General features: G+C 43.0%; 1 protein-coding gene across 1 annotated transcript in view; it reads left to right on the plus strand.

The window, feature by feature from the left end:
- maml3 (mastermind-like transcriptional coactivator 3) overlaps positions 1 to 22,548 on the plus strand; it is a 419,116-nt gene extending 396,568 nt beyond the window's left edge. Inside the window, exons 3-5 of the mRNA XM_067994004.1 lie at positions 926 to 1,192; positions 8,048 to 8,168; positions 21,071 to 22,548. Of these exons, the coding sequence (XP_067850105.1) occupies positions 926 to 1,192; positions 8,048 to 8,168; positions 21,071 to 22,038 (1,356 nt within the window). The 3' untranslated portion in view covers positions 22,039 to 22,548. The remainder of the gene's footprint in view (positions 1 to 925; positions 1,193 to 8,047; positions 8,169 to 21,070) is intronic.
- Positions 22,549 to 23,750: the final 1,202 nt, after the last annotated feature.

Genomic DNA, 23,750 nt, shown 5'->3' on the forward strand with positions numbered 1-23,750 from the left:
TAAATATTAATATTTGAGACACACATAGTCTTTGTAAATTCAAATGTATAGTTGTCAAAAGTGAAGGTTGTAATTATCCTCTGAAACAAATGCATGCTTTCTTCTGATAAAGAACTGTTCTCTGTACTGTGTGCGTTCTTTTTTTTAATGCTGTGACTCTTAAGATGTCAGCCTTTCAGTTTACTGAATAATGTCTTAATGCTTAAATGTAATAAACAAGCCAGTAAGACTGCAGTACACTGCAGACCTGCCTGCAGATCTGTGGTATTGTACTAGTGGCAGGGGAGACATAACATTTTACTGTAACAATGCCAGACAAAATTAATCTTCAATTGAGAATGCAGCAGCACAGTGGCTAATGTTAAGTAAAGTAAAGCCACTGGTTGTTTAAAAGGCTGAAATAAAACTACAGCTGCTAATCTCCTGGGTTTCAAAGTCGACAAAAAGTCACATGAAATATTTGCTTTCAGTGAGACACGTTATATAGTTTAGTCTGATTGGACGTTGCGTTACAATGAGTGCTGCTTGTTTTACTCTGCTAATGAGCAATGCTAAGGAGCTTTTTTTTTAATATATTCTGGTCTTCCCCCACTCCCCTTATACACATACAATTTTCTTACTTGGTGAGTCTTCCACTTTAGCCAGATTGGCTGGGAAGGTATTGTATGAAAGCAAATGGAGGGGAAAACCAGCTCCCTAACAGCTAGCTCAATAGCATTATTTTCAGAGGCCTGGGATCCGGTCACCCGACTCCCCTTATGATTTTGGAATCGTGCAGGAACAAGGTATATAACTTACAAATTGGTGGAAGGGGGTTATTATAATTTTTATGTGGATTACGAGTTTCTTCTCCACAGTCTTGTTTGTGGTTTTGTAATATCCTGTCTGTTCTTCAGTTACTGAGATGGTTCTTTCCTCCTCACAGGAACAGAATCCAGTGGGAGTTTCTCGGCCGGCAGGATCCGTACAGCCCCCTGTTCCAGGCCCTGGCACTGGGGCCCCAGTGCCTGGCTCTATGACTGGTAACCCTGGAGGCCCGAGTTACCTTGGAAACCAGCAGCAGGCAGTCATGATGAAACAGTTGTTGATGGAGCAAGAGAGACAGAGAATGCATCAGCTTCACATGATGGAACAGCAAAAGCAGCAGCTATTCAGGGAGCAGAGACAGCAGCAGCAGTTGCTGGCAGAGCAGGTAAATGTTTGTTATAGGTAGTGACGAGGAGAGGGAGTGGTGGCTGGGCTGCCTCTTGTGTCTCATAACCTCAAAGGAACATTGTTATCAAGAATTCCTGAATTAAATCCAGAGCTAGTTCAAAATGTTGAAAATGGCGGCAACCACGTGAGTTCACCCTAAGTTCGTCTAGATTTTCATAAGTATGTTCCAGATCAATTTCAATTTCATGAGATTTGTCTGTGTACAAATATTTAATGTATAGTCTTTTATCTCCATCTCCATCTTTGTGTCTCCATTTCTTTCCCGTCTCAATCACAGTGGTCCACAGAAATATTTTCCTGTTAACAGTGGTGTGTTTGTTCTCCTCCAGCTTTGCTTTCTGCTCTGTTTGATTTTCAACCCCCTTGGTTTTGTGATTCACAGCTATAATGGAAACCCCCACTCGCCTACCCCAAGACATTCTCCAATGCTGATGGCCTGAATTTAATTACTTTTTTTTTGTTTTTGTCATCATTATGCCAAGATCCTCAAGTTGGTATTTTACAAGGTGGCACCAAAGTGTCATGTCTGACCATCACATAAACATGCCGCCATGCAAATTCCACAAGGCTTATCCAGATCTCCCGTCATAACTTCAGTGGGAGACCTAGAGAAACAGCGCAAATGACCATTTTCAGCCATTTATGATGTTACAGCGTAAGTGGCTGAAAACTATTGTTTACCCACCCTGTTTCTCTTGGGGTGACAGCTGATCTCCCGCTGAAGATGCAGCGGGAGATTGGGAGAATCCCTGCGGAATTTCATGGCCACACTATCTCAATTCTACAGACATCTCTACAAAGTTGTGCTTCGTTATGGATGGTGGGTATCCTTTCCAGACAACTTTGCCTCAGTTCCTCCCATACTCCCTCCAAAGAAACATGTCTGAGATAGGAGAAGCTTGGCTGCTACAGTTGAATCCACTTAGTATGTTTTTTTTTTAGCTCCATCCTAGTCCTTAGATATCCTGCTTCAATCACTCTAGTGATTAATTAACATTCCACAGTAACCAGAGGGTGACACTGAGGTAAATCCATCCTTGACTGACCATCTTTCAATTATTAGTATCCTCCGATCATGGTTAAGCTTATGGGATTCTTTTTGTAGTTGAACTTATATTCCTACACATTTGAAACACCAAATCCCCGATCTGAACTCAGGGCGAGAGTGTGGCATTGGGGTAGGGGAGCGACAAACTTGTATGGCCATACTGGCGTGAGGCCCGGGCCATTTTAACTCCCGAGCCTCATTTTAATTTCTCAATTCGGACTTCAGCCCGAACCCGACAGGAATGACGACATAGCGGGCGGGAGCAGGAAATCGCGCGACATCATGTAGATGAAAACATAAAATTACAAAGCGATATTGATAGATTAGGGGAATGGGCAAAACTGTGGCAAATGGAATTCAATGCAGACAAATGTGAGGTCATCCACTTTGGATCAAAAAAGGACAGAACAGGGTACTTTCTAAATGGTAAAAAGTTAAAAACAGTGGATGTCCAAAGGGACCTAGGGGTTCAGGTACATAGATCATTGAAGTGTCATGAACAGGTGCAAAAATTATCAATAAGGCTAATGGAATGCTGGCCTTTATATCTAGAGGACTAGAGTACAAGGGGGCAGAAGTTATGCTGCAGCTATACAAAACCCTGGTTAGACCGCACCTGGAGTACTGTGAGCAGTTCTGGGCACCGCACCTTCAGAAGGACATATTGGCCTTGGAGGGAGTGCAGCGTAGGTTTACTAGAATGATAACCAGACTTCAAGGGTTAAGTTACGAGGAGGGATTACACAAATTGGGATTGTATTCTCTGGAGTTTCGAAGTTTATAAGATATTAAGGGGAAGAGATAGGGTGGATGGAGAGAAACTATTTCTGCTGTTTGGGGATTTTAGGAGTAGGGGGCACAGTCAAAAAATTAGAGCCAGACCTTTCAGGAGCGAGATTAGAAAACATTTCTACACTCGAAGGGTGGTAGAAGTTTGGAACTCTCTTCCGTAAACGGCAATTGATACCAGCTCAATTGCTAAATTTAAATCTGAGATAGATAGCTTTTTGGCAATCAAAGGTATTAAGGGATATGGGCCAAAGACAGGTATATGGAGTTACATCACAGATCAGCCATGATCTTATCAAAAGGTGGAGCAGGCACAAGGGGCTGAATGGCCTACTCCTGTTCCTGTGTTCCTATCAGGCCGCCGACAAGGACCCAAGGAATATGGTGAGTGATTGGGGAGGGGGGATTCCAAGGCAGTCCGAGGCGGTCACATAAAGAGAAAGGGAAGCCCTGGGGCAGGGGAGGCCCAAGGATTGCTTGTGGGGCCTGGTGGAGTACTCCTGCTCCTCCTGATCCACAAGAAAACCTTCAAAGAATTAAACATTTTGACTTACGTGACCCTGGATCCATATCGCGGCAGAATCCCCAGGCATGGTCGGCACTCTGCGTGACTCGTGACTGGGGTTAAAATAGCTTTGGGGACCGAATGACATCACCGGACACTGATTTTTGCATTATAATGAGGCTATCACCGGCCTGGGGTGATGCCCAAAACGTGCCTGTTAAAGTGGCGTGGAGCAGGTGTGCGGCATGAACAAGGTGAGTAGCACATTGCCCCGATTTTAATCCTCCCACACGCGCTGTCCTTGTCCGGCACAGGAGGTTAAAATCGAGCCTCAAATTTCCTCTCTTTCCCCAATTTTCTCCTTTTCTCCCCTCCTGTTTTTGAATGCAATGACTCATGTTGGGATGCAGTTCCATGGAAGCTGGAAGTCTTGTTACTTCACCCAAGAGGCTGTTCATGTGAGAGCCTAGACAGTGAGTGTCAGCAGGCCACTGAGGGAGCATGACTGCCATGCCCAATCAGTCCTCACCTGACACCCCGACACATGTTCACTTTCCAGCAGGGGTCATTGGATAGCGATCATGTACCTGACCTGATAGCTTTTATCGGCCCTACCCAGGCCAGGGGCGCCCTGGCTAATTGTAGCCCCCTTCTGGAGCACATGAGCACAAAATCTAGGCTGACACTCCAGTACTGAGAGAGTACTGCATTGTTGGAGGTGCCGTCTTTTGGATGAGACGTTAAACCAAGGCACTGTCTGCCCTCTCAGGTGGACATAAAAGATCCCACGACACTATTTCTAAGAACAGAAGGGAAGTTATCCCCGGTGTCCTGGCCAATATTTATGCCTCAACCAACATCACTAAAAAAAAATTATCTGGTCATTATCAAATTGCTGTTTGTGGGAGCTTGCTGTGCGCAAATTGGCTGCCGCATTTCCTACACTACAACAATGACTAAACTTCAAAAATACTTCATTGGTGTAAAGCACTTTGGGACACCATGAGGTTGTGAAAAGCGCAATATAATTGCAAGTCTTTCTTTCTTTTGGAGCAGGTGACCATCTCCCAGGCTTTTACTTGAACCACTCTCATGCTGACTAGATGCTTTGTAAAAGCAGTCTGATTTTTTCCCATCCTTCTAGCCCAGCTGTGTGGTTTCGTGCAGTTGCGGTTGGATATTAAGAGCATTCTTGCTATGTATTTTGCAGGAGAACTGAATATAAGCAGGATGGAGATCTATACCTGTGCTCTCAACCTTGATAGATGCGAGTATTTTTTAAATGGTGAAAAGCTAGGAACAGTGGAGATCAAAAGAGATTTAGGGGTCCATGGATACAGATCACTAAAATGTAGTGGTCAGGTAGAAAAATAATCAAAAAGGCTAATGGAATGTTAGCCTTTATATCTGGAGGGCCAGAGTACAAAGGGGAGGAAGTTTTGCTACAGCTATACAAAGCCCTGGAAAAACCACATCTGGAGTACTGTGCACAGTTCTGAGTACCATACCTTAGAAAGGATATATTGGAAGGAGTACAGTGGAGATTCACCAGAATATTACCAGGTTTCCAAGGGTTAAATTATTAGGAGAAATTACATAAACTAGGCTTGTATTCCATGGAATATAGAAGATTAAGGGGTGATATGATTGAGGTTTTTAGGATTTTGATAGGGTAGATAGAGAGAAATATTTTCTGCTGGTGGGGGAGTCTAGGACAAGGGGACATAACCTTAAAATCAGAGCCAAGCCATTCAGGAGAGAAGTTAGGAAACACTTCTTCACACAAAGGGTGGTAGAAGTGTGGAACTCTCTCCCACAAAAAGCATGGGATGCTAGTTCAATTAATAATTTTAAATCTGAGATCAATAGATTTTTGCTAGCCAAAGGTAAGAAGAGATATGGAGCCAAGGCAGGTAAATGGAGTTAGGATTGAGCTCATTGAATGGTGGACAGGCTAGAGGGACTGAATGGCCTACTCCTCCTATGTCCCTATGTTCCTATAAATCAATCACTCTCTTCTCAGTTCTCCAGTATAATACAGTGCTGGCGCTTAGCTGTCCATTGTTACTCAACTCTTTCTTTCTCTGTCACGCGAACCACTTTTTTAACCTATTCTTTCTAGAATCACCTTCAATATATAAATAAGACACCTAGGCCGAAATAACCTGAGACTCTACCCCAATGATGGGGGGCTCATATGCAGCGGGTGGTTTATTGAAAGCTCTTCATCCACAATTTTCCAATAGGCCACCCACTGCGTGTGAGGCCCCACTGATGAAGCAGGTTACTGGCAAATATTGCGCCCCCCCCACCACCAAACTAGACAATTAATCCTGATGGCTCTGTGGAAAACTGCACTGTGTGGTATGGTACTGAGCAACACAATCCAGGAAGCTTCCCAATTCAATCCTAGATTTGTGCTGAGCTGTTTAGGGATGCTACAACAGTGTCCCTGGGCTAGTGAGGAGAAAATTCAGCCAGGGTTATTGCTCCAGATTACTGTTTAGTGACCACTTGGAGAATGGCCACTTAGGCAAGGGCTCATAGGACATCAGTCTCCAGAATCATACCCGAGCAGCAACTCCCTATTTTTAAATGAACTTGCACCTGTTGCTAGTCAGAAATCTGACTCTTATCATTTGTCCCAGCTCTGGGAGTTTTCTTTTAACAGTTTCTACCCAAGGGAGAATGGGGAGAAAATAGAAGGAGTCAGAACCTAGAGGTAATAAACTTACAGCATCATACTTCAGCTGAAATCTATTGAGATCTGGCACTAGTACTGTAAAGGCCCTTGTCTATGACAAATGGACTCTGGACACTTCTGTTTCTACATGTTCTATTAGGAGCAACATTTCTATAGAGCTGCTTGAGATTCTGGTCATGAGAAGATCTTGGACATTGAACTGTTCTAATATTGTGCCTTGGTGTATAGAAATAAATGTGAAAACTCAAAAATAAACAAAATTCTTCAGGGGAAAGAGATTGGCAATCGGAAGTGCAAGTTCCACTTGTTATGTTTTCTGTCAGTTATCTACTTGAGGGAAACTGATGGGAATGACCAAGTCTCACCAGCTTGGAGCTGGTATTATTGGGAGTAAACCTGAGTAGTGTTTAGTTCACGCTGCCTTCTCATTGAGCAGCTCTAGTCCCCAGTGAGCCTTCTGGGCAGTACCATATTGCCAAGATCAAAAGTAATTTGTGCCGTAATGTGTATGCACTCATGTAACAAAATTGTGTGATCACCTTCCTGTGACGAGGCTAGTGGCAATACTCCAGCCGTTTTATGCAGATGATTCCAGAATCTTTAATTTGCTCCGGGTTACACTAACAGCTTTATAACTGTGCAGTTTGATTTCACACAAGTGGAAAGTCAGTAAAGTGAACAGGGCTGTGGTTATCACAACAACAATAATATGTATTTAGATAGCACCTTTAACCTAGACCTCAAAGTGCTTTCCAGAAGCATAATCAAATTTGCTACAGTCTCCGGGGTTGGGGTTCCTGTTCCTCATCACTGTGTAGTGAGCCTTACTGGAAACCCCATGTGTATGTATATTGGGTGAAGACAGGCTCAGTTTGCTGAATAGCCTCTCATTACACAGGCTCAGACATGAAACTCAAGTGAAGTGCCAACTATACCTCAGCACGTGTCACCACCTTCAGAGAACAAGTGGAGAAATTATGGGGGTGAGAAAAGAAGAGAGAGGAAAATACCCGTGTAAAACGCTTTGGCCTCGAAATTCCACAGGAGTTCTCCTGGTCTCCAGCTGTAACTTTGGCCAGAGACCAGCAGATCTCTCAGAGGAATGGCGTAAATGGCCGTTTACAGATGTTTGCACTATTTTCCCAGGGGTTCTGTCGGTCTCCCACTATAGGGAGAACCCTTACTAAATTTCAGAGCCTTTGAAAACAGTTGCAATTATCTTACCATTTATATAGTTTGTCTCAATCAACTTTACTGAACAGATTAGTAAACATTATTAATAATAAGTGCTCGTCGCTGAGGAGGTGAGTTGGTGCTAGCTACCAGTCACAGTGCAGTTGGCAAAATGCCACAGCACTGAAAACCACCACTGTTTGAGGTCTCACTCAGCTTGTACAAGTGGAGGAAGTCGTACAGTAGTAATGCCAGATCTCAATAAATTTCAGCTCAAGTGTGATGCTGTAAGTTTATTTTGTTCCATCTAGGTTCTGACACCTATTTTCTCCCCATTTCCCGTGGTTTTGCAGACCACGTGCATAACATTTGGTTTGAAAGGGGAAACCTAAAGAGAGGGGGAAGAAAAATCCAAATAACTTTTTTTTAATGACCATGTAGGTCAGAATTTTAAATAAACTTAAGAAAAGTGTTTGAAAAAAAAATGTTGAAGATGCATCTGTAGCTTCACTGGAGATTGTAACCATTTCTCTGGCTATAACAGTACGATTGTAGTTCTGGTTTACCCACGACCTGAAATGGCAGAATTGATGGGCTTGTTTTCCTCCATCAGCAGCAACAGCTACAACAACAGCAACACGACCAGATGCAGCGGCATCTCCCCAGACAACATCCACAGTGCAAGGACCAGCAGAGGAATCCATATCCTGTTCAACAGGTCAGCCAGTTCCAAGGTAAGCCTGTCAATTATTAACTGTCTTTTAAACATTTACAAGTGAAATGTGTAGATTGTCCTGTAAGACTGAATTTGTGTTATTAAACTAACTGGCAAGTGCATTAAGTTCCCGTAAAGGTCATGGGTCGTATTTACAGAATAAATGGAATGGATTTTAATCGGGCAGTGGTCTTCATCTCATAAGTAAATGTTCAGCAGCCTGTGCATGCATTACTTGTGTAGCTTTCTACTCCAGTCGAAGGGTACAATTGCCCTCAGTGCCCCTGGACTGGAGAGGAAAATATCAGGCAGGATTCCAACCCCTTAATGTAAAGTGTATGCATTTGGGTGTCAAGTGAGGACTAGATCATGCTTGGCTGTGAGGCCCTTGCAGTCAAGTGGCCAGCCGACATTCAGGGCAGAGGTGGGGTGGGGGCTCACATGCAGTGAGTGATTTATCGGAACATTGCAGGTGCTTTGCCTGCAATTTTACTCTCATTAATGGCAGTGGATAGAAGATCACGGGCAAAGCACCTGCGATTTTCCGATAAGTCACTCACTGCAGAAGTGGCTGTGCTGGTTGTACGGCATGGCACCAAGGAAAGTTGCGCCCTCGGTGTCAGGGCACACATGGTTGGTATTGTGGTGTTGTGTTAGGAAAGTGATGAGTGAGCTAATTTCTTGAAATAACCTGATAGGAAAGCCCGTTGTAAAGCTGGCATGTCAGATATTGCAGGGGAGCAACAGAAATATAAAGCTTGGACTGAGAAAGAAGATTCAGGCGTTAAGCCCTTTCCTTTCACAGACCTTCTACAGTCCACCGTGTCATGCACACTGTCCCACTTGTTTAGTGAAGTAGTGAGGTGCTGAGGCTGAGCAATGTAACAGCACATTCCCATGTTCAGCCTTGGAAACATCACAAAAATGGTTCATGGTTAGGAGTCAGCATATGAATGTTCAATTTGGATGTAATTTTTCCTTAAATTTAAATTAGACTAACAAATCTCCTGTGATGTTGCTCATGGTGAGTCAGAGCTTATGATGTTGTATAACAGTAGGAGTGTTAGGCCATGCAATGGACAACGCATTATCCGAGTTACTAATTTATGGTGATGAAATATGTGAAATGCCTTTTAATTGAATGGCACTCTGTGACTTACAGCAGTGTTTTGCAGATTAAATTCAGGAACTCAACAAATTTTCTGTGAAAGCTTATGAATTACCTTGATTATCGTCATATGTTCGTGAAGCTATGTATTTCTAAACTTCATTTGCAGAATTTTTATGCCTGTTTCTCCACTCTTCCCTTGAAGGAAATGACTCCTTCATTGGGGTACAGATTCAGAGGCACCATTAGCCTTCTGATACCCTGCCCGAGTGGCTATTTTACTCGTGTAAGATCAGACAGTAAGTATTGGTAGTCCTTTGAGTGCCTAATGTCCAATTTAATGTCCACCTACTTTCCATGGTGGGGGGGGGGGGGTAACTCGAATTAAAAATAAATAAATACTTGAATTTATATAGCATGTTTCATGCAAAAACCTTTCAAAGCACTTTACGCAGTGAATTATACTTTGAAGTTCAGTGATTGTTATGTGGACAAACACTGCACCAACATCTCACTGACAACCATGAGATTAATCAGCATGTATACAGGTGGTATTGGTATGAGGGAGGAATGTTGGTCAGGGCAGCAGGAGAACTCCCTGCTCATCTTCAAATAGTGCTATAGGATCTTTAACATTCACCTCAGTAGGCAGGCAAGGCCTCAATTTAATATCTGTTCCAAAGAATGACACTACTACCTCTAACAATGCAGCACTACACTGGAGTGACAGCCAAGATTATGCACTAAAGCCCTAGTCTGGGGCTAGAACATACAACTTCTGACCTAGAGTTGAAGATGCTACCAATTGAACCAAACTAATACACCTAGTGATCAGGAGTGGAAATCCTGGCTGAAGTTTTTTTCTTCCTCTTCCTAGCCCAGGGGCTCCGAAGCCAATTATAGCACAGATCTACTGCCGCGAATGAGATCATCTAACACAGTTCAGACAAAGGATCAGACCATGGGTTTTCCTGGTGTGTGTGGCTGAGTAGGGTATTCTGCATTGCCTGAAACATCAGGGTGGCTGAAACAATGTTTTATAAATTATTCCTTTTAAGTAATGAATTTCCTTCAATAGCCTTCTGAATTTTGCACTTTAAAAAAATTATATAAAAAGGATTTTGTGTACATTTGTAAAGCTGGTTGTACTTTGGAATTAAGGTAATGTACAGAGTCAGAGAAAATGCCTTCGAGTATAATCATTCTACCATACAAATTCCAAATGAATCAGTCTCTAGCCCCTTCCCATTGTATAATAATGTCACTTAGGCAATGCTTACATTGGAAAAGTAATAGAATGTTTCAGGAAACCTCTGATGTCTTTATAATTACTAACACTCAGAGGCTGAGCTTCCAGATGCTCTGAGTGAAACATATTAAATCAAACCATGAAATTCCAACACAATTGAATTTTTGAGAGGGCTGGAGAAGAAGATTGGTGTTAACATATCATAGATTCATTCTTCACTAACTAGCTTGCTGGTTCAATAAGCCTGGCTCCCCAATTAAAAATCAAGATTATATCCTCTCAAACCCATCCTTGTACCTGCTTCCTCCCCCTCCTGGAGATGCAAGGACCCCTCACAGTACACAGACTTTTACTGTGAGCGACACCCTACTATTGTGAAAAGTTCCATATCCACACCGCCAAAGAAGTGGATAAACATTGCCAGCCATAGCAAGTGATGGTCAGCCTCTGCTTAATAGTCTGGGACCCTTCATGGTGGCCTGTACAGAAGATCCCTCTGCTCCACAAACACTATAGCACACCCAATTCAAAATGAATATAAAGGCACCTTGCTCAGTTATCTTCTCCTCCCACTCCCAGCCATCACCAGTAAAACACCTTGATTGTGGAGCGTGCATCACTACTGTATAAGTATGCCAGCTGACTTATTTTATCAAAGTATGCTCCTGTAGACACTATGTTAACAAACAATTGCACCAGTATGGAAGCCAATGTAACATTTTGAAAAAAACAGTATTAAGTGGTAATGTAAGTTTTGATACCTGTCTCTGAACTCCAGTACTTAAAATGGCGGTGCCTGACGTCAACTTGCTTCTTCATCGTGACATGTATTTTTACCAAATCGTGTTCCCAACACAGAGCCACCGGGAGCTCAGGCATGTGCACCCCATGATTTTCCATCTGTTAATTGAAGAATCGCCTCTTTATTGAATGAATCATTTCACATATGGGATTTGCCAGAGTATTCAGATTGTTTTTCTCTTTGTAGGGAACTGTGAAATTAAATGTTAACACTAACACAATGACTCACTCATCAGTGGAATCACAGCAACCCAAAACAGCTCTGTGAATTTAATATCTTTTTCCTGCTAAGGGCCTTTTCAGTAAGGCACCTCACATGGCATAATTGGCAGTTTTCAAATGTGCTTTACATATGTAAAAAATTCCCACTAAACTAAAATTAAAAATTCAATTTAATACTATTTTACATGTAATTATCCCCACTCTTAAGCTGCCCTGTATGGTTCAATTGGTAAATGCACAGTCAGTGTGAGGCTTGAGCTATACAGATTAGTGAGGACCCAGGTTCAATCCCCAGTCTGCCTTGAATCAGCTGGTCTCAGCCAGACAGTATGTGATGTGTTATAATTAGCCTCAACACTCCTGAGCTAAGGAGAGAAAATTAGCGCAGGTACCTGCTGCTGGCCAGTTTGCAATGATTCCTGCTTAAAAAGTGCATGGATGGATGTCAGATGTGGAGAGAATTAAGCTGAACTGTGATACCCCCCCAACCCCTGGTTAAATATGATGCCAACGCTCACTGTCAAGGCTCACACATGACGAAAAGCCACTTGGATGATGTACTAAAGATCACTCGGTGCCTGTGGCACTGTATGTCAGCATGAGCCATCTATTTCAGTGAGAGGAGAGGGGAAAATTGAGAGGGGTGGCTATTTTGATACCTGCTTTATAAAGAGTACACAAAAAGGAACTGAGTAATCCCAGCATATTCCACTGTGCATTGTGTATCCTCCATTTATGTATGCTATAGGCCTCATTGCTAAAGACCCTGGCTCTGACATTATGCTGCACGATACAAGCATATACTATGCGCAATGCATTTGTCTGAGTTTCCTTTCTCAGCTATTTTAGCGGAGGTGATGACCTATTTATTTTAAACAGGTTAATGCCTCAGCTCAAATAGCCAAGAGTGGAATGTCAGACAAAAGCGTTAGGCATTCGTACGTTTGTGTGCCATGGTGTAACTTCAGAGCCTTTTTGTTTTCAAGCTGTACTATATATAGGAAGCATTTCTTTTATGCTTTTTGCCAAACAGAGCAACTTACCCCATCCCATTTCCATTTGTTTCCCAGTGAAATTCTGGCAGGAACACCCATGATGAACAGCATGGTTACCACCAGTGATTACAGTACTACTGTTGCTATGCTATTATTCACCACTGTCTTCTAACAATAGCCCCCACATTCAACAGTGAAATAGTTTTTTTTTTAACTATTACGACCGATCTTGGTTGAACTCTCTTTGAGTCTGTAGTTGAATGATGTACTTCATGGACCTTGTTCAAAAATCAATCGTACATGCAGTCCCGCTCACGGATAATACACGTGTGACCCCTGGGAGCACAGTTGTTGTAGTTGATTAATTGAAATTAATTGAAATTATCTGGAATATTTAGATTTAATAGTTTTATAAATGGTAATGAGTTAACTGTCTGCACACGGGTGGACTTATGGGTCAAAATAAGTATTCTATTTACCACACTTTTTTTAGATAGAGTATTTACTTTTTCTGTTCAATTTTTTTCCTTCGATTTTCTCTCCTTACCCTCTTCTACCCGAAAGGCGATGACTCATGCTGGCACACTGTAGCACGGCTGCTGGCACCTCGCCCAAGTGTCCGTTCTTTATTCGTGAGGTCTTGACAGTGAGTCTCAGCAAGCTACTTGATCATATGGGACAGTAAAGTTGGGCCCAATTCTATCCTCTGAAATGTCTGCAAAGACTTTCTGGCAGGGATTGTTGGATAGCGATCAGTCGGTAGAATCTCCCCGGGGGTTCTCCCGATTTCCCACTGTAACCTCGGTGGAAACCCCAGAGAAATGGCGTGCATGGCCATTTATGCTGTTTCTCCAGGGTTTATGCCAAAGTTATAACAGGAGAACTCCCGTCACAATTCCAAGTACAGACCTTTTGAGTGGGAACTGCATTGATTTTGTTTTCCATTTTCTAATACTGTGAGGACAATGTTATGCCCTAACTCTGCCCTGGCTGAGATAAGGTAACTTAGCACAGACCAGGAGTTGAAACGTGGAACTTTTCTGGTCTGTGTGGTTCAGTTCTACGCCACATAGTGCATTTACCGACTGAGTCATCAGGAGAATCCCTGTCAGTTTTAAAAATGAAGGAAAATGTTTATAAAATTTTAAATATACATATATATACATATATATATATACATAGAGAGAGAGAGAGAGATGGAAAAGTTGGAGCAAGAATACATGCTGCCATAGAACAATTCATAACTGCAGTCTGCCACCTGTTAATTTGCCAGTGTGTCCCGCACTACTGTGGGAGGCGATGGTTAGAGGACAAATTGTCACTGGGCCACTCTCACCACTTGACAGTCAGCTCAAGTGTGGCATAGGCAGAGGCCGTGTCAGAAGTCATGTAGCCCCCCATCCTCTCACCTGCAGTTAGCTTGTTGCCCAAAAGGAGAGCTGAATATGAGAAAGGAGAAAATAACTTGGGAAAAATAGACACATGCTAACCCATGTCAAAAGCTATAGCGGAGGACAGAGTAATTAGCGGCATCACAGTGAAGTCATAAAAGGTTCTTCAAAATAGATTGTTCTGAAACTATTGTGTTTGATTGATAATTGGCATGGAAAGAGGTACCAAGAATCGGTCAAGAGAGGGAGCTCGTGGTATGGGCGGGGTTTGGGGGAACCCAATCATCAATCTGATCAAAAATCCAGCTGACTAATGTCAATATGTGAAAGCATAAACATTAATCACATGCTCTGGACTCAGCAATATTTTCCATACATTATGATTATTGTAATTTGATGATGATGTTTCATCTGTGAGGTCTTACAGTTTCCACTCAGTATTTTTGTTTTGATGTTGGCTATAGATACAGCCATTAATTTACAGCAACTGAATGAGTCCAATTACTTTTTATGACTTGCTGTTTCCCCCCACCCCCCGAGATTTTTACTGATGTTTTCTGCAATACATTCCATTTTTTTGTGTTTAAAAAAAAGCAGAAAGACAGTGGCTTTGCCTATAATATATGAAGAAGGAGCTGCTATTCCATATGTCGCATAGACATTTAAACAGCACGCTTTGGTTGTGTTGTAACTCAGAACCTGCCAGCCCCTCCGCAATTAGCATGCTGTTCAATTAGTGCCTCAAGAGCCACATTGCGGGGCTCCCCCAAGCACTTAATGGAGAAATGCTGTGAGCAGCATAGGGAATGAACCCTGCAAACCAGAATGGTGGCAGGTTCAGATATGGAAAAAAAAACTGCGAATGCTGGAATTCTGAACATTCCACCGGCATCCGAACAAAGATTCTCCACCCAATTCTTTAATCTGAATCTTTCTTTATCGATGCTGATGACCTGCGGTGTATTTTAAGAATTTTTCAGTGTTTATTGAATCCCCAGTCAGTGCTCAGTCAGATAATTTCTGCTGGGATGCTACAATTGGCCACAGCGCCCCAAGATTGTCGAAGGGGAGGGGGATAAACAGTCAGCCGAGGTTCAAGCTTTTGATTGCTATCTAATTACTCCTGCTGGTAAGTGCACCTGTGTGTGTGTGTGTGTGTGGGTTAAGGATGAGGTTAGGATCAGTTTCAAGTATAATGCCCTCCATGGTTCACAAAGCCTACTGGCACTTTTTGTCTGGATTCACACAGGAAGAATTGCTACTTGGGTGCGGTACCAGAAGCCTGGCAGTAACTGTCACACTGTACCCCAGCAAGGGTCAGCACCTTCAGGAATCAAGGGAAGAAAATTGGAGGAAAGAAAGAGCTCCTTTACAGATTGTCTTTTTTTCTTCTTGTACTGTCAATCAGGCATTGTTCCCATACTTTTGCTCCTGCTGAACTGATATCCACGTGATTGCGTTTGAATAGAACACATTACCATTATCACATTAGAGTGATCTACCTAATAAGGATGTGAGTGAAATCTGTACTGCAACCTAATGAGTAGGTTTTCCTTTATCGGGGGCGGGGGAATTTAGTGAAACCACGAGCGCACTGGTGGCAAGCTGCATCACTTAGCAGTCCAGCGTCCATCTATGATATTCAGGAGACCAGAGAGGTCCCTCTCTTGTTTTTTTTTGCTAGGAGCATACTAAAACACTAACGCAGGGAAGTTCACCCTCTCGGGATACTGCAGTAGCAGCATTAGCTTAATTTCAGCCAGGTCAGGGTGCTACAAATTGCCACTGTGTCCCTGGACAAGAGAGGGGAAAAGCAGCTAGGATTCCTGTTCTTGATCACTATCCCTGCTGTAAAGCGCGCGCGCGCGTGTGTGTGTGTGTGTGTGAATGTCAGGTAAGAATAGGTTTGGGTTCAGTTGTGATACTCTTTGTTGCTTGAATTGCTTGGCTGGGTTCATGAGGAATGACTAATTGAGCAAGGGCTAGAGACCTGGCAGCACCCATAACACTGTACCCAGTCAACAGCCAGTGCCCACAGGAGAGCAAAATGGAGAGCATTAGCTAGGGGGAAAAAAACCCATATCACTGCTGGAACGTATGCATTTCCGAACTTGCTGAGTGCATTCTTTACATAGAAAGGGTTAATGATTGTAAGCGCAGAATATTCTTGTGTTTGAGATGGAGACCATGCTGTTTTTCCATTTGATAATGAATTTCAGTGATGCTTTGTCTGGTGCTTGAAGACCGAAGGGTAGTATTTCCATGGGAGTTTCCCTGTTCTCCTGCTGTAACTCCTGCTGATTCCAAGGATTTTGCCTCCACTTTTCTTCCTGAAAGTTCATTCCACACGTTGGTCACTCTTTGTGTCATATCCGGCCTAAATTTACCATTTACAATTTTGAATCAATGTCCCCTTGTCTTATTCTTGCTATTTAACTTAAGTAATATTCAGGTTTACTTTTCCATTCTGTTAACTATTTTCATACCTCTATAAGATCATTTCTTAGATGCCTTCTTTCCAGGCTGAAAAGCCCAAGTTTCTCAAGTCTTCCCTCATGACTCAGTCTCTTGATACTTGGGATCAAACTTATAGCTTTTCCCTGCACTGCACTTGAACGTCTCCCTTGTGTCTCAGCAACCAGAACTGGATGCATTAGAGTCATAGAGTCATAGAGTTATACAGCACGGATAGAGGCCCTTCGGCCCATCGTGTCCACGCCGGCCATCAAGCCCTGTCTACTCTAATCCCATATTCCAGCATTTGGTCCGTAGCCTTGTATGCTATGGCATTTCAAGTGCTCATCCAAATGCTTCTTGAATGTTGTGAGGGTTCCTGCCTCCACAACCCTTTCAGGCAGTGAGTTCCAGACTCCAACCACCCTCTGGGTGAAAAAGTTCTTTCTCAAATCCCCTCTAAACCTCCCGCCTTTTACCTTGAATCTATGTCCCCTTGTTATAGAACCCTCAACGAAGGGAAAAAGCTCCTTAGTATCCATCCTATCTGTGCCCCTCATAATTTTGTACACCTCAATCATGTCCCCCCTTAGCCTCCTCTGCTCCAAGGAAAACAAACCCAATCTTCCCAGTCTCTCTTCATAGCTGAAGCGCTCCAGCCCTGGTAACATCCTGGTGAATCTCCTCTGCACCCTCTCCAAAGCGATCACATCCTTCCTGTAGTGTGGCGACCAGAACTGCACACAGTACTCCAGCTGTGGCCTAACCAGTGTTTTATACAGCTCCATCATAACCTCCTTGCTCTTATATTCTATGCCTCGGCTAATAAAGGCAAGTATCCCATATGCCTTCTTTACCACCTTATCTACCTGTTCCGCCGCCTTCAGGGATCTGTGAACTTGCACACCAAGATCCCTCTGACCCTCTGTCTTGCCTAGGGTCCTCCCATTCATTGTGTATTCCCTTGCCTTGTTAGTCCCTCCAAAGTGCATCACCTCGCACTTTTCCGGGTTAAATTCCATTTGCCACTGTTCCGCCCATCTGACCAACCCATCTATATCGTCCTGCAGACTGAGGCTGTCCTCCTCGCTATTTACCACCCTACCAATTTTTGTATCATCAGCGAACTTACTGATCATACCTTTTACATTCATATCCAAGTCATTAATGTAGACCACAAACAGCAAGGGACCCAGCACCGATCCCTGTGGTACCCCACTGGCCACAGGCTTCCAGTCACAAAAACAACCTTCGACCATCACCCTCTGCCTTCTGCCACTAAGCCAGTTTTGTATCCAAAGTGCCAAGGCACCCTGGATTCCATGGGCTCGTACCTTCTTGACCAGTCTCCTGTGCGGGACTTTATCGAAGGCCTTACTGAAATCCATGTATACCACATCCACTGCGTTACCCTCATCCACACGCCTAGTCACCCCCTCAAAAAATTCAATCAAATTAGTCAGACATGATCTTCCCTTGACAAAGCCATGTTGACTATCCCTGATTAATCCTTGCTTCTCCAAGTGGAGATTAGTCAAGGTGCAGAGTGAGCAGGACACTGTACAGTTGGTCAAACTTCCTCTGACTTGTATTTAACTGTTTTGGCTATGTACTTAAACATCCTATCGCTTTGTTGTTTGCTGCTCTGCTCTGGTTGGACATGTTGAGTTTTGAGTCTACCAACACCCATAGGTCTCTTTCGGCTACATCCGTAGCTATTTCAATGGAGTACACGTGTTATTATTTTTCCTTCCTATGTACAGTATTTTTACATTTGTCTGCATTAAATGTCATCTGTCATTTTTCTGCCCACTTACAATATTTTATCCAACTCACTCTATTTTCTGAGCTGCCTCCTCTGAATTCCACTGCTTCTCCTGGTTTGGTATCATTTTAAAATTTGGCCATTTTGTGTTGCGTTTCTGAATCCAGGTCATTTATATAAATCAGAAACAGTCGTGGTCTCAACATCACCTATTTCCCTTAGCAGAGAGGTCAATAACCAGGGGGCATAGATTTAAAGTGATTGGTAGAAGGATTAGAGGGGAGTTGAGGAGAAATTTTTTCACCCAGAGAGTGGTGGGGGTCTGGAACTCACTGCCTGAAAGGGTGGTAGAGGCAGAAACCCTCATCGCATTTAAAGGGTACTTGGATGTGCACTTGAGGTGCAGTAACCTACAGGGCTACAGACCAAGAGCTGGAAAGTGGGATTAGGCTGGATAGCTATTTTTCAGCCGGCACAGACACGGTGGGCCAAATGGCCTCCTCCTGTGCTGTAAATTTCTATGATTCTTTGTTCAAGCCCTAGGGCATCCACCTCTGTACTCCCCCACCCCCCCCCCCCACCCCTGACACCACCACCACCACCCTAACATAACTGCTAACAAGCACTTGTTGTTTTCTACCCTTCAGCCAATTTCTTATCCACACCCAGGGTTTACCCTGAATCCCTAACACTGTGAGTTTAATTAATAGCCTTTCACATGGAACTTTGTCAAATCTCTTTTGGAAGTCGAGGTACACCATGTCATAGAGCTTTCCATAGTCCAGCTGGGTTGTTACTTCCCTGAAGAAGTCAAAGAAATTGGTCAGGCAGGATCTTCCCCTTCTGAACCCATGCTGACTGCTGATAACTAGGTTATTGGTTGTACAGATTATTCCTCAAGTTTACTCTTAATACTCAATACCATGCTTCATTTTTGTCGCACTAACTCATTCTTTTCAATTAAAAATGAATAAGAAGTTACACATGATCCTCAGAATCATTAGCCCTTTATTTACCTTTTCACGGTCTTGGGTGTTGAAAATGTTATTTCTTCATGAAACGTTTTTTATTGTTTTCACAATAAAAATTTCAGAGGCCACGATACATTTTGATTACATTGTGCTTTCAGGGGTTGAATTGAGTTATTGACATTGCTGTGTATGAAGTGGGACTAATGGTTTCCTAACTTTCTTCTCGAATCTGAAGACACTAACTTATCCTGGGGTATAGCTCTGTGAGCTGTAGCTGCCCTCCAGTATCTCACTCAAGTGGTTATTCAACATGTGGGCCTAGACCATGAGTGCCAACAGACTATTTGATTGTACAGCACATCACAGCTAGGCTCTATTCTGTCCTCAACCAACATCTTCACCTGCAGACGTTCTAGCACAAGTCAGTAGAGAGTAAGGAATGTGGCTGATTTTATTTTCCCTCCCTAGCGCAGGGGCATTAAGGTCAATGGTAGCACCCAGGTGCTGCCTCAGTTGAGATCAACTAACTGGACACAGATTCGGAATTGAACCTGGGGCTTTCAGTCTGAATGACTTAGCAGCAGACCAGATGGTGCACAATGCATGTTTAAGGGTCAAAGCAATTCATTCACCCTGAGGTACATTCACCAGCATAGATTCACCAGAATGATACCAGGAATGAGAAACTATAGTTATGAAGAGAGACTTGAAATACTAGTACTATTTCTGTAGGAGTAGAGAAGGCTACCAGCAAGTTTAATTCATATTTTTAAAATTATGAAAGGTTTCGAGGGGAACACTACAGTAATGGGGAGGTCATCTATTTAAGAATGTCACTAAAAGAGTGAGGAGTGCGAATAGGAAAAATCACGCATATTGAGTTTGCTGTCCTCGCCTGTCAATGTAGGCTTTATTACCTCCTGGGAATACTTATGAGGAAGGAGGAGCCCATGTTGCATGATCCTTAATGAAGGGGAGGGGGTGCTTCTGTTATGTGAGACCTCAGGCCCCAAACTACTGGGTACTTCCCCAGTTCCAGGTGGAGGCCAAACAAGTTTTTCTTATTTTTATTTGAATAAAATACCACATCATATGCTGCACTGTATATAGTTATCTGTCCACAAGAGCCACTTAATTCAATCCTAATGTGGTGATTAAAAATAATAAAATCTTTTTAGAAACCTGTATTCAAAGACTTTGTTTGTGGGTTGGGGGGGGGGGGGAGTCAAGCATGGGCCAGGTGTTTTCTTGTAGAGAAGGAGACTGGAGGTATCAGTCACTGCAAGGTGGTCTTACAAACTTCCAGTAGTCAGGATAGATGGAGGCCCGGAAATAGGTTGTCTGCTCTCGCTCAGACAGGAGCTGATATGTGCCACATGGTTACCTCAGTGATAGAAGTGGGGGGTGGGGGGGAATAAATAAGTTACCTTTTTAAATCTAAAGTTAATTGGTTGCAATAATTTCTGTGGCGGCTTAATGAAGAAATGCACTGCGTGCTGCAGTACCAAAGCATACAGAAGAGGAAGGTCCCAGGTTCAAAACCTGATCAATGCTGAGTTTGCTGATCTCAGCTAGTGTCGTGATGAGAGCCGAGGCCAATTGGAGTACTTAGGTGGAGAAACTAGCAAGTGGGTCCTGCTCCCAGTTACTGTCCAGTGATGCCTGCTGGAAAGTGTGGTTTGTGTGGATGTTAATCAAGGAAAGTCAAATTGCATGCCAATACTCATGTTCAAGACTCATGTGAAGAATCCCTACTTAACCAAGGTACCAGAGGGCTACCATATCATAGCATGATATACTTCAGTTACAGTCTAGATTTTAATGGCAATGAACTCACTATGTGAAATATTTGATGCCATACTGTAGTCATGTAAGACAACAAAATAATCTGATCACCGACCAAACATTGTTTTAAAAGTTACAATGTAGTAAAATCCAACTTGTTTTATCTCTTTTTCATTGCAGGTACTGCCCAGGAGTTGGCAGCTGCACGGAACCAGGCTCTCCAGAATGTGAGAAGTTCCAGAATGATGCCACAGAATCCAGGCATGATACAAATGACACCAGTCCAGAATTCTGGTGTGCTACCTGCCACTACCGGTCAGTCAGAGATTGGCATGGTGCCCTACAGTAATGCTCAGAGCAGCCAACAAGGAATGTACAGTATGAGTCCAGGCATGAACCAAATTCTTCAGCATTCAAACCAAAGCAATGCGAGCATGGCACGTAACGCTAGCCAGATGCAGAAACAGCCTATTGCAGGACAAGGGGTTGGAATGGTAACTGGTTATGGACAAAACCTACTTGGAAACCCTGTGTTAGCCCAACAACAAGTGAAAGGACAAGTAGGGCAGCCAATGCCCAAGGCTCAAGTTCAAAGACTACAGCTAATCGGAAGCTCTGGTACACCAGCTCAAAGCTGGCAGCAACACAGTTTGCAAGTCTTGCCCAACAGAACTCAGGCTAACAGTGAGTTAAGTCCATTCAACAGCAAATCAGCTTATACAATGCAACCTGGTCAACCCAAGATGGCCAAGCAACATTTTTCCCAGGCAATGGGTCAGCCAGTTCTTGAGACTGCTGGTACAGTTGGAGGACAAATGATGCCTCATTTTGCAGGACAGCCAAGGACCAACCAGCCTAGACAAATAGTTATGTCTGGCATGACCCAGACAATCCACAATATGACTGGTTTTAACCAGGCCACAGGCCAACAGTTGACAGCAGGTTGCTATGCACAAAGCAACCCAGGTCAAGGGTATCATACAAGAACCACAAGTCAGGACTTGTCCTTCAATTACATCAGCCAATCAGGGGCTGGTTCCTTCTCTAATTTATCAGACAGTGTAGATCTGATGGACTCTCTAATCAAAAGCGGATCGACGGACGGCTGGATGCAAGAGTTTGATGAAATATTTGGTAACCAACAGTAGATGGGTGCAAATGAATTTTTAATTATTAAAAAGCTGTTAAATTAAGGCTTCCTCTAAATAAAAGTGTTTAGGGACCAAGTAAAGTAGGCCTAGTTTTGTAGTTGCACTGCTGTTGCATTACGGTGCTGATGTACATGTAGATGTGATACAAACTGTAATGGTTTCATGTAAATAGGTTTTTATATAAGTCCAAATATAAGGCTTACCATTGGGTCTACTTCCTGTAAAGAATGGCTCTTTGTTTAACAAAACATTGAAGTATTTTTATTTCATTTTACAGTTTTCAATTCATCAACAAAGCAATGATATTGCACTTCAGACAATGTCTTACTAATTATTTGTACTGTAAACTCTAAACAGATGTGTTCATTGAATACAATTTTTTTCTAGATTTCATTTTTACTCTGTATCTTAAGCAGTGCTTGGAACCTGAGCTTAGTTCTTTTTAAACCTGTACAGAATCCTCAACTGTGTAAAAGTGTGATGTTGAATAACAGTTTTTTTTTGGGGGGTGGGTGGGGGGAGAATGTTATGTCAATGAATCATGAGATCTTATTAAAAAAGAACTTTAATGTGAACTTTCACTAGTGGAGGTTTTGTTTGTCCAGAGACTTCAAATGTACAGTAATACAAAGATTCAGGGTTGTAAGCTTTCATCGACTTATGTAGATTTTTCCCTCCCACCTGCCCCTGCCCCAGTTGGCAGATGTTTAAAAGTCAGCCACGGTTTCCGCACCCAGGTACTACTCTACTGGAAAGTGTGTGGATGTCAGATGAGGATAGGATCAGTCTCAGCTGTGCTGCCCCCAGCCAGTCTGCTGCTACCCACTGCCCAGACTCACAGAGAAAGAAAGGCCACTTAGCTATCAGAGGGTGGCCAGGCTCTGTGGAATTGTACCCTTCCTTATGTTCTTAGCATGAGTCAGCAGCTTCAGGAGGGGAGGAGAACTTGAGAGAAAAAAAAACACAGTACTCTTAACAAAATGGGAAGTCTGCAGATTTCCAATTATAAATTTAGGTCAGTTTTGTGACCAATTAGGCAAAAGAGTAGGCCATTCAGCCCCCCAAGCCTGTTCCATCATTCAATGAGATCACAGCTGATCAGTATCCTAGCTCCATATATCTGCCTTGGCTCCATATCCCTTATAACTCTTAGCTAGCAAAAATCTATTGATCTAAGATTTAAAATTATTAATTGAGCTAGCATCTACTGCTCTTTGAACTGAAAACTGAAAACAGTGTATAGAATCATAGAAGTTTACAACATGGAAACAGGCCCTTCAGCCCAACATGTCCATGTCGCCCAGTTTATACCACTAAGCTAGTCCCAATTGCCTGCACTTGGCCCGTATCCCTCTATACCCATCTTACCCATGTAACTGTCCAAATGCTTTTTAAAAGACAAAATTGTACCCGTCTCTACTACTGCCTCTGGCAACTCGTTCCAGACACTCACCACCCTTTGAGTGAAAAAATTGCCCCTCTGGACCCTTTTGTATCTCTCCCCTCTTACCTTAAATCTATGTCCCCTCGTTATAGACTCCCCTACCTTTGGGAAAAGATTTTGACTATCTACCTTATCTATGCCCCTCATTATTTTATAGACTTCTATAAGATCACCCCTAAACCTCCTACTCTCCAGGGAAAAAAGTCTCAGTCTATCCAACCTCTCCCTATAAGTCAAACCATCAAGTCCCGGTAGCATCCTAGTA

Source organism: Heptranchias perlo, chromosome 1 (assembly GCF_035084215.1).
Source record: "Heptranchias perlo isolate sHepPer1 chromosome 1, sHepPer1.hap1, whole genome shotgun sequence".
NCBI lineage: Eukaryota > Metazoa > Chordata > Chondrichthyes > Hexanchiformes > Hexanchidae > Heptranchias > Heptranchias perlo.